The sequence below is a fragment of the Sinocyclocheilus anshuiensis genome, unplaced genomic scaffold, assembly GCF_001515605.1.
Source record: "Sinocyclocheilus anshuiensis isolate Anshui unplaced genomic scaffold, SAMN03320099.WGS_v1.1 scaffold714, whole genome shotgun sequence".
NCBI lineage: Eukaryota > Metazoa > Chordata > Actinopteri > Cypriniformes > Cyprinidae > Sinocyclocheilus > Sinocyclocheilus anshuiensis.
Window position 1 is genome coordinate 1,169,052 of NW_015546068.1, and position 10,917 is coordinate 1,179,968.

The 10,917-nt window shown below is 39.9% G+C and overlaps 1 protein-coding gene across 4 annotated transcripts in view; it reads right to left on the reverse strand.

Annotated features, from left to right (window-relative positions):
- Positions 1–1,523: 1,523 nt before the first annotated feature.
- LOC107699667 (endophilin-B2-like) overlaps positions 1,524–10,917 on the reverse strand; it is a 35,946-nt gene continuing 26,552 nt past the window's right edge. The window contains exons 8-12 of one of the 4 annotated variants that reach the window (XM_016500997.1): positions 5,605–5,694; positions 5,185–5,285; positions 3,898–3,912; positions 3,596–3,806; positions 1,524–1,943 (exon numbers count right to left, since the gene is read on the reverse strand). In XM_016500997.1, coding sequence (XP_016356483.1) covers positions 1,836–1,943; positions 3,596–3,806; positions 3,898–3,912; positions 5,185–5,285; positions 5,605–5,694 — 525 coding nt within the window. In that variant the 3' untranslated portion in view covers positions 1,524–1,835. Of the gene's footprint in view, positions 1,944–3,595; positions 3,810–3,897; positions 3,913–5,184; positions 5,286–5,604; positions 5,695–10,917 lie in introns of all 4 variants that reach the window. The other 3 variants (XM_016500996.1, XM_016500999.1, XM_016500998.1) reach the window with 3 other exon arrangements.

Sequence of the window (10,917 nt, forward strand, 5' to 3'; positions counted from 1 at the left end):
ACATTACATCTGTCTGTTTGAGATGCGGTTAAGGCCATGTTTAATTTTGGCTTATGGAGGTCTGCTAGTAAACAAAATCGCCAAACAGTGCAAATATTATAGAGCTTAGACGGCTTAGATGACATTTGAATGTTTAAAATTGAGTTTATATATGTCATCAGCTCCAGGACAAGCTGAGTTAAGATTGTTATCTGTATACTGAAGGCAAAAAAGACATTCTGACTGATCACAGAACAGTTTTTAGTGTAGAAAACAGGCACATACATACATGTGTTCGCAATGAGTGGATGTTTCAGGCATTTTGTGAATCAATTATTAGTTCTGAGGTTTGTTTTGTAGTGGTGAGTATTTGTGTGATTTAGTGATTTTAAAAAACAATATATGTTCTATGAATTATAATGCTGACTAATCCCACTATTTAATAATTCATAAGGGTTTGATTTATAGTATTAATAAAAAAGGATTTATTAACCCTCTAAGCGCCAAAGTCGCAAAATTGCGACAAGACAACATGGTGTAATATCTAATTTGTATTCCCTACCACTAGATGGCAGACATGTAGTACTTCGATTCTAGACCAAAATTACGTCACGTTCCTATTCAAAGTGTTCGAGGAAATAGCAGAGCAAGTGAGCTATCCTGTCATTGATGCAGAAGCAGTTCAGCTCATAGCGTGCAAGTAAATTGTGAGATTTGTGAGCCAATCGCCACATTATTAGCCAATCGCCAAATGGCTAATAAAAAGTTGTACCGTGAGGATGTGTTACAAATGGTATTCACCGATTCTGACTCTGAAGGGGAATATTTGCCTTTTGGAAATGACAATCGGTCGTCTAATGATCGCGCTTCTCCCGGTACATCTTTGCTGCACAATGGTGCCACCGTGCAAGGCGAGAGTGTTCACGAAGCACAAACAAGTGATCATTTCGACCCTTTGCCCAACTGGGATGGGGTGGCAGCGTTGAACGTGGTCGTAGTGTCCATAGGAGAGCTGTTGCTAGAGGTAGAGGCAGCAGGGGTAGGAGAAATAGGGCTGGAAGTAGCACTAGCTCTTTGGATCCAGCGCCCCAAAGAGGTGGGAGTGGCCGCGGTACACGTGGCCATGCTGTGTGTGGGAGAGCCGGGAGACGTGGTAGAGGCAGCAGGGGTGATCTGGATCTAAATAGGGCTGGAAATAGCGATGACAATGGTGGCTGGGTTTATTTGAGAAATGAAGAAGTGTATCAGGACTGGATCAAACACTTTGATGAGTCTGTTGGTTATCTAGGAGAGAAAGATTTGACCAGTTCTGCACCCTTAGACTTTCTGTCCCTCTTTCTGACTGATGACTTCTGGAACCTCATTACAAATGAAACCAACAGATATGCTCATCAGTTTCTAAACTCAAATAAGTTCAAACATCAATTCAATATCTACTATTTCCTGAATATAATGAAATTCAAGATGGCCGCCCCCTGATGACATCATATTATGCAAATTAGACGAGTATATTTACACCCTACATAAACTTTGGGTCATGCCCAACATTTTTCTAATTTACAGTAGATCTCTATCTTTAAGCCATTTTAAGCCACAAGCTTCTGAAATCTTAATGTCAAAATCCAGCATTTTTCCAAAAATCCCTGGCGCCTAAAGGGTTAATATTAAAATCAAACAGAAAAATTAAGCCAAGTCAATCAGTATCTCCTTGACATGCATGAAAACACACAATATTTGCTTTTCAGTAAATAGATGCACACATGGGTTGATCTCATAATTGTCCATGAATCTATTTGCTCATTGCTGAGTGTTAAGAGTGGAAACTGTGTGTGTGTGTGTGTGTGTGTCTCGCCTCTTTAGCTCAACAGCTCCAGATATGTAACAGGCACTGTCCCCTTCTGGTTTCCTCTCTCTCCAATCAGCCAATCAGAGTCCATTCCAGGCACTGTGTACACAGTGATGAGCTGATCGTCCAATCAGAGAAGAGAAATTAATTAATTTAGAGTCTTAATGCTTTTCAAGTAAATAGATATAGCAAACATTCTAAATATTCAACAATATTTAAATAAAATGGCTTAAAAGGAATCATCAATTCAACCAAATGGTAAATGTAGCCAAATATATTACAAAATGTTTAATCCAAGAACCATAGCACATTAAAAATCTAGTTTGTTAATGTTTTCTTCACTGTTCGTCACTATATTTACAATGTTTAATTTCACATTGCCAGCAAAATCACTGTCAAAATCACTGTCAATATATTTGAATATTCAATATATTTGAATATATTCAAACATTCACAATTCATTTAATTTTAACATTAAAGTGACATACAATGAACATTAATTAAAATGAATGTGGTATTGTCAATTGAAACAGAATATTCAGTGAGAAATAATTTATGGCGGGACTTCATTTTATTCATCACAACTTGATTGGATCATGAAAAGTTGGCTATGATGAAGTAAACAGATGGTTATTATAGGAAAAAGGTTAAATATTCAACAATATCCAAATGAAATGGATTTAAAAAAAAAACAATTTCAATTCAACAAATCAATTCAACTAAACTATCACTATAGCCAAATATATTTTAAAATATTTAATGCAAAACACATAAAAAATCTAGTTAAAAATACCATGGTATGTTTTCTTCATTGTTTTTAACTATTTTCACAATATTTCACTTTACATTGCCAGTAAAATCATTGTAAATATACTTCAATATTTAAAATATCACCCATTTTTACTAAAATAAATAAATGAATAAATAACTAAATTAAATTAAATAAACTAGCCTAAATCAACTTATTATGCATTTAATCACCATGAAAGACCACTCACAATTCATTAAATTTTTACATTATTTTGACACGATAAGCCTCAATTTTAAATAAAATTAATGTGTCATTTTCAAGTGAAACAGAATATTGGGTAAGAATTTATGGTGGGTCTTAATTTTATTCATCACAATTTGATTGGATCATTAAAATAGTCTACAATTAAGTAAATAGATGGTTTTTATAGCAAACATTTTAAATATTCAACAATATTCAGATGAAATGTCCTAAAAGAATCAGTTCAACCAAACTGCCACTATAGCCAAATATAATAAAATGTTTAATGCAAGAACCAAAACACATTAAAAATCTAGTTAAAAATGATCACTGTATGTTTTTTTCAATGTTCTCAACTATTTTCACAATGTTTAATTTCACATGGCCAGCAAACTCTTTGTAAATATATTTAAAAATTCAATATATCACCCATTTTTACTTAAAAAAAATAAAAAAATAAATAAATAAACTACCCAATATCAACTTATAATGCATTAAATCATCATGATAAACCTTTCACAATTCCTTTAATTTTAACATAAATGTGACATATAATAAACATTCATTTTAATTTTAATTAATGTGGTGTTTTCAACAGAAACAGAATATTCAATAAGAAATAATTTAGGATGGGACCTAATTTTATCCATCACAATTTGATTGGATCATGAAATGTGAGCTAGGATATTATGCAATTATAATACAGTATTTTCACAGCCCCTAACATCCCTTTTTAGACCCATATCAGACCATTTATCTTCCATCAAACATCTGCTCACCTCATCGGCCCGCAGCGAGAGCTCACTGGAGTCTGCAGCGTCGTAGTCATACAGCACTTTAGCCTTGCGTGTGCCGCTGGCGGGCGGCTGAACTTCTTCAATCTGCAGAGTGTCTGTTTCCAGCGGAGATGGAGAGTTCAGTGGCAGGAACGCAGACGGGTCTGTTGGGCTGCCGGCGGGGTGGGAATTCACCTCCAATGAGTGAGGGGATCTTCTGAAAGAGAAAAGATTGATGGAGGAGACACTATGAGGGCTCTGCAGACTAATGTGTTCACTAACAAGACAACAAACTAAAAACTCACATGTCTCCACTGGAACTGCGAGCAGATGGGTGGGGAAAGTAAAACAGGTGTTTATAATAATGACATGTCCTCAGCCTCAGGCCATCCGAGATATAAATGGGTTTGTTTCTTCATCAGATTTGGAGAAATGTAGCATTGCATCAGTGTCTCAGCAATGGATGCTCTGCAGTGAGTGGGTGCCGTCAGAATGAGAGTCCAAACAGCTGATAAAAACATCACAATAATCCACAAGTAATCCACACCACTCCAGTCCATCAGTTAACATCTTTTGAAGCCAAAAGCTGCGTGTTTGTAAGAAACAAATCCATCAATAAGTCATTTTTAACTTTTTACTTTTAACATTTAAATCGTTGCTTCAACCTAAAATATGAGTCCATAATCCATAACATTGCTTTCTCGTCTGAATCAGGATAGAAATATGCTCAGATCAAGCACTGTTTACAAGCCAAAACAGTCCAAAACAGCTCTAAACAAACATGTAGGTGTGAGAGAGACCATGTGAGAGACAACAAGAGATGGACTTTTTCACTGGAGGAAGTGTTATTATGGACTCTTATTTTAGCCGGAAGCGATGGCTTGAAGTTAAAAACGCCTTAATGATGGATTTGTTTCTTACAAACACGCAGCTTCTGTCTTCTCAAGATGTTAACTGATGGTCTGGAGTGCTGTGGATTATTGTGATGTTTTTATCAGCTGTTTGGACTCTCATTCTGACGGCACCCATTCACTGCAGAGGACCCATGGAGAGCGAGTAACGTAATGAAACATTTCTCCAAATCTTTTCCAACTAAGAAACAACTTCATCTACACTTTGGATGACCTGAGGGTGAGTAAATTTCGCATCAAATTTTCATTTTTGCTTGAACTATTCCTTTAAGGTGCACCATGTCATGTTTTCCACTGTAAAATTTAGTAAAGGAAATCTTTAATTTAATAGGTCACGCTTTAACATTAAGTTTCAGTCATTAATATTATTTAACTGTATTAGTTAACATGAACGATCAAAGAACAACACAGAATTTATTAATCCTAATTAATGTGAATTTCAACATTTACCAATACATTTTCCAAATCAAATGCAGTATGTGTAAACATTACAATTGCACAAGATTAATAAATGCTGTAAAAAATATATTGTTCATTTTAGCTAATGCATTAACTATGAGACCTTATTGCAAAATGTTACAATTTAATGCTATATTTTTTATTTCTGAAAAATGATTTGGTGACCCAAATAGCACTTTGCGCATGCATAAGCTAACAGCATGAAATCTGACGCGTGCCCACCTGCCCAGCTCTTTCTGCAGCTCCTGCATATACTTGTGACACTGGCTGTAATACATCGCCTGCACTTCCACAAACTCACACAGGCAGCACAGATGATTCACCTGCGCAGACACAAAAGACGTCCTGTCACTTTAAAACCCACGGCATGCTGTGCAAACACAGACTGCACTTCGTTTGTTTGCATGAGGATAATAGATATTTACGTAGAGTCTTTTAACTATGATTTAACAATGTTTTGAAATGTTATTCTTTGAATTTCAAAGCATGCATATTGAAGGGTTACTATGAAAGCCTTTAAGGCCATCCTGAAAATGAGGGTTATCAAGTGGCTTGTTTACATAATGTTAACCTATTCAAACATACGCTTCTGCTCAGGTGTGTAGCATGTGTTAATGCAGCATGCATGTAAACACGACTCACGTGTGTGCTGCTGATGCCCTCCAGGAGGAGTCTGGTGACCTCAGCCTGTCTGTCAAACTCTGTCTGAGCAACACACAATTCATGCTCTGCCTGCACATGACAGAAAACAAATCCAAAATTGACAAAGGCATAAGCTATATTTGCACTTAAATTACACTTGCAAAAACACTGTTCGCACCAAACGCGAGGCAAATATGCGCATCGCGTCACTCGCTCTAGATTACTCGCTGGATGTTTTTCGCCTCACTCGCACTATTCGCGATACTATATATATACTATATATATAAAAATATCACGAGAGTAATCAACCATGGTGAGGATAAATACAATCGGTGCTTTGTACTATTGTGGAAGTCCCAAAAACGCCGGAAAGTCAAACGCAGACGTGTCTGGGTTCACAGCACCATACAGAGGCACACACAACTCGGTGAATTTCACCGTCTTCCCCAGACAGCTACAATAATGCGCTCCCCCATTTTCTGATACAACCGGACGTGTCAATAAGCTCTTCGATGATTGGCTTGCGTGAGAACGCGTCGGGCGAATTTTCCGCTCGAGTTGAAATTTTTGAACTTGAGCAGAAGACATGAATGAAGCGAATATCGTGTGTTCGCGGAAAACGTGTTGCGCATTTCGCGTCATTCGCAACGCCTGGCACGAATTCGCCTGTATTCACGTCTTTGCATTGACTTTGTATGTAATCTACTCGCACGAATAATTAAATTCGCGTTTGGTGTGAACACACTATAAGACTCTCTTAAGAACAAGTCTAACCAATTTGCAGTTAGTAAAGTCAGTCATACTTTTCGGATACAAATTAGACCAATGTACATTTTGTATAACTGATTTTTTTATGATTTGTCTTCTTTTACTTACTTTTTTTCAGGCAAAACATTTTTTATTTTTAAATATGCCCATTTTCCCATGAGATTCACCCAAATTTAAATTAAAAGGAACATTACATTTTCGTTTTAGTTACAGTTTTAGTCATTTTGTTGTGTTTATAATGTTTTTATTAGTTTTTTTAAAGGGGTCATATGATGTGATTTCAATTTTTCCTTTCTCTTTGGAGTGTTACAAGCTCTTGGTGCATAAAGAAGATCTGTAAAATTGCAAAAACTAAAGTCTCAAATCCAAAGATCTTTATAAAAAGTTAAGAGTCAACCACGCCAACCTAAAACGGCTCGTTCTAACACACCCCCACATGTCTACGTCACGATGTGGGAAGATTTGCATAACGCCGCCCAAATGTTCACGCAAAGAAAGAAGGCGTAACTTTTATTCTCGCTGTAGTATTGTTGTTGCCGCCGCCGTCATGTCGTGAAGGCGCTGTGTGTTTGGTTGTGAAAGCGAAACTACTTTGTTTGGCCTTCCAAAAGAGGACCATATCCGCTTCGGAAGCGTAGTCCAGCCCAGGGTCGTCAAATGTGGTTACTGCAAGCCCGCCCACCGCCGCTCACTCAAGCCGGCCTCCGCTCACGAGAGAAGACTACAATGCTGGCTGTTATGACTCACAGACTGCAAGTACGTTTTTTATATTTAAGGAATTTGCCACTGACGATTCAAACTTTTAAATGTCTATGATTAGGGGCCAAGCACCAAAGCTGTGTAGACACTTATTGTAATCGTTGGGTGTTCTTGTTATTCTTCTTCTGTTTCTCCTTCTTCTTCCATTCTTGAGTCTATGGCAGCCCATAGAACCGCTTGTGTGAAAGTTATTAAATTTAGAACACAGATAGAGGACAGTCTCAACATTAACCATAGCAAGTTTGGAGTCTCTAACTCAAACTCTTTAGCACCACCAACAGGACAAATTTGCACTCATGTTTATGCTAATAACTTTTGAACCGTAAAGTTTAGAAGCAAAATTCTTTTTCCCTCTGATTCCTTGGCTCATGCCATAGACACCAAAAATTAAAATTCTATGGGTCAAGATTTTTCGCAATATTTAATTATACGAAAAACCCTCTTCCTAGACTTTTTGTCTTATTTTCACCAAAATTTGCTCAGATCATCTTCAGACCATGCTGGCAAAAAGTTTGAATTTAAGTTGATTTGTCAAACCATTTTCGAATAATGCATGAATTAATTTGTCGAAGAGCATGCCTGAGACCTGAGTGTACCTGCACAGTTTTGGCACAGTGCCACCTAGTGGTCAGGAAATATGAAAAATTGTCATTTTTGTTTATAACTTATGAACGGTTTGACCAAAAATCTGAATGGTCTCTTTAGATTCGGTGCGACATACCGAGTAGAACAATACCCAATTTTTCCATGTAGATCATTTTAGGCGTCGGCCATTTTGAATTTTGTCGAAGAATGCTGTATTTTACGAATGCATTGGCATATTTTTACAAAACTCTGTATGTGTCATCGGCACCATGTCCTGACAGTACTCAAAAAGTTTCGGGGCAGTGCCACCGTGTGGTCAAAAGTTATAATAAAATTTACTAAATTGCTAATAACTTCTAAGCAAATTAGTTTACTGTAATGAAACTCTCAATATATTCCTTTGGTCATGCCGAGAACATCGATACCAATTTTGCCATAGTCAGACAAACTTCCTGTCCGCTATTTTGATTTTCTTTAAAAAACCTACCTTTTCTAACTTCTCCTACACCATTTGTCCGATTTTCACCAAATTAGAGTCAGATCATCCGCAGACTGTGCCGACAAAAAGTTATGGATTTCATGCCGATAGATTAAACTGTTTTTTGTATACCGCATCAACTAATTTGATGGCATGGTGCCAAACTGCATCTGAGGCTGTATCTCTGCAGAGCTTTGACATATTGACACCAAACTTTGAATGTGTCGTTGTCACCTTACTCTGACCAGATCACATCAGTTTGGTCACAGCGACTCCTACTGGTCAACAGTGATAAATCTTTCAATCATGTTACTGTCAGGATCCTGCCCTGACAGTCTTGTCTGTCCTGTCTTTGTTTAATGTGTCTTTGTTTATTTTGTGCCTGAGCACATGGCTGTGTCTTTGTTTGTGTTGGCCATGTGCTCCTCTTGTCCTGCCTCCTCATTTTCAATCACCACGCCCCCTTGTTTAGTCCTTGTTTGTCCAATTGTGTTCACCTGATCCTCGTGTGCTCTGATCCCTTTATATTGTGCTCATTTCCCTCTAGTCTTTGCTGGCTCGTTTGTGTGTGCATTTGCCGTGCTATTGTCTTTAGTCTTGTTAGAGCGTACTTCTCAGTATATTGCATTCAGTCTAGTTTCCCTCTTGTTAGTTCTAATTTTTTGTTCCTGTGTTTAGTCTATAGTCTAGTTACAGTCCTAGTGGTTTAATTCTTTTATTTTAGTTCCTGAACCTTTTGATTTTTTCCTTTTTTTTAATTTTCTTTCTAGTTTTCAGCAAGGTAGCTGTCTTGATTTTGTTTGTAGTTGGAGTCATTTTTTCCTAGCTTTTCCCTATTATCATCCTTTTGTTTTCATAAGTTCCAGTTTTTTATTTCTAGTACTTATTTTAGTATTTTGTTTTTCCTTTCAGTTTTATTTCCCTATAGTCATAGTTTTGCAAGTTTCTACTTTTGATCTGTGTCTATCTCTTGTCTCTCCTGTTGTCTTGTCTTTGAGTGTGTCTGTCGAGTTGGTTCCTGCCCTGCTTCCTGAGTCCTCCCTGGTCGCTGATTCTTCTGACCTGGCAGACATTTTGGTGCTTCAAGAGTTACCATCCCCAGGGCCAAGCCTGTGGTTCCTTGAGCTGCTACCTAGTCCCCTTTTGCCACAGAGTCTGGAGCTACCCCCATCCCCAACCAGCCTGTTCTCCTGTCGTGTGCCCTGCCCTATTGTGTGGACTGTTTTCCTGTCTCATCCTTTTGTGTTCTCATTTTTGTTAATAAACTCTGTTCCCCCCGTTCATTCTGCATCTTCTGGGTCCTCCCTTGCCAAACCGTGACAGAACGAACCTTGAGGAGACCGCTCTCCCCGTCACTGTCACAGAGGCCAGTCCTGAGCAGCCTGCTCTCCCGGTCACAGTCACTCATGTCAGGTCTGAGCAGTCTACTCCTGTCACGACCATGGAGACCACTCCTAAGCAGCCCACTATCCCGGTCATATCTATGGAGGCCGTTCTCAAGCCGTCAGTCCCCACTGATACGGAGTACGCTTCAGCCCTGGAGCCTCCAGTATCCGCTCGAGCTCCTGACCAGAGGCTAGTGTTGGCCTCTGGTTTAGAGTCTGCTCCATCCCAGTCCTGCCCAGAGTCTGCCTCATCCCAGTTCAGTCCAAAGTCTGTTCCAGAGCCTGTTTCAGAGTCCGCTCCAGTCTTCCAAGAATCCGTTCATGAGTCTGTTCCTGCAGCCCCAGAGGGCACTCAAGAATCAGGTCCTGGGTCTGTTCCTGCACCCCCCGAGGGCAGTCAAGAGTCAGTTCCGGAGTCTATTCCTGTGGCCAAGGAGAGCATTTCAGCAGCCCCCAAGGGCCTTTCAGAGTCAATCTTTGAACCTGGACCAGAGATCCCTAAGGGCATCCCTGTTATAGCCCCAGAGCCCACTCCAGACTCCACTCCAGTTACAGAAGCGGTCCCTGTCAGTCTTGTCACATCCTCGGAGGCCAATCATGAAGATCTTGTCAGTCATGTAAAGCCCACAGAAAATAATCCTGTCTGTCATGCTGTACCCTCAGAGACTGTCCATGTTCTGGTCAAGGAGGCTGTTCCAGAGAGCCCTAATCTGCTCATTGAAGCCACCTCAGAATCCCTTGCCAGTCATGTCTTGCCTACCAAGAATATCCGGGAATCCGCCCGTAATACCCAGTCCAGTAGGAGGCCCTCGCCTGTAAAACGTGTTCCTGTTGGGAGAGGAACCAACGGTGGCACCTGTCTGTCCCGGTCTGCAAGGGTTCCCAAGGCCGGCACCACCCTGGTCAGTCCTAAACCATTCCCCTGGAACATTTTCCGCCCCCCCTATCCCACCCCCTGTGTATCCTGACAGGCCTGGACTTCCATGGGTCCCTACCCACCCGCCCCCCCAGTCAGTACCGTTTTGGCCCCCTACCAACGCTGTGCCCCCTTGGACTCCACCTTGGATGGACGCCTGGAGGCGTCCTTTGGAGGGGGGGTACTGTCAGGATCCTGCCCTGACAGTCTTGTCTGTCCTGTCTTTGTTTAATGTGTCTGTTTATTTTGTGCCTGAGCACATGGCTGTGTCTTTGTTTGTGTTGGCCATGTGCTCTTGTCCTGCAGCCTCATTTTCAATCACCACGCCCCCTTGTTTAGTCCTTTTTGCCCAATTGTGTTCACCTGATCCTCGTGTGCTGCTCCCTTTATATTGTGCTCATTTCCATCTGGTCTTTGCTGGT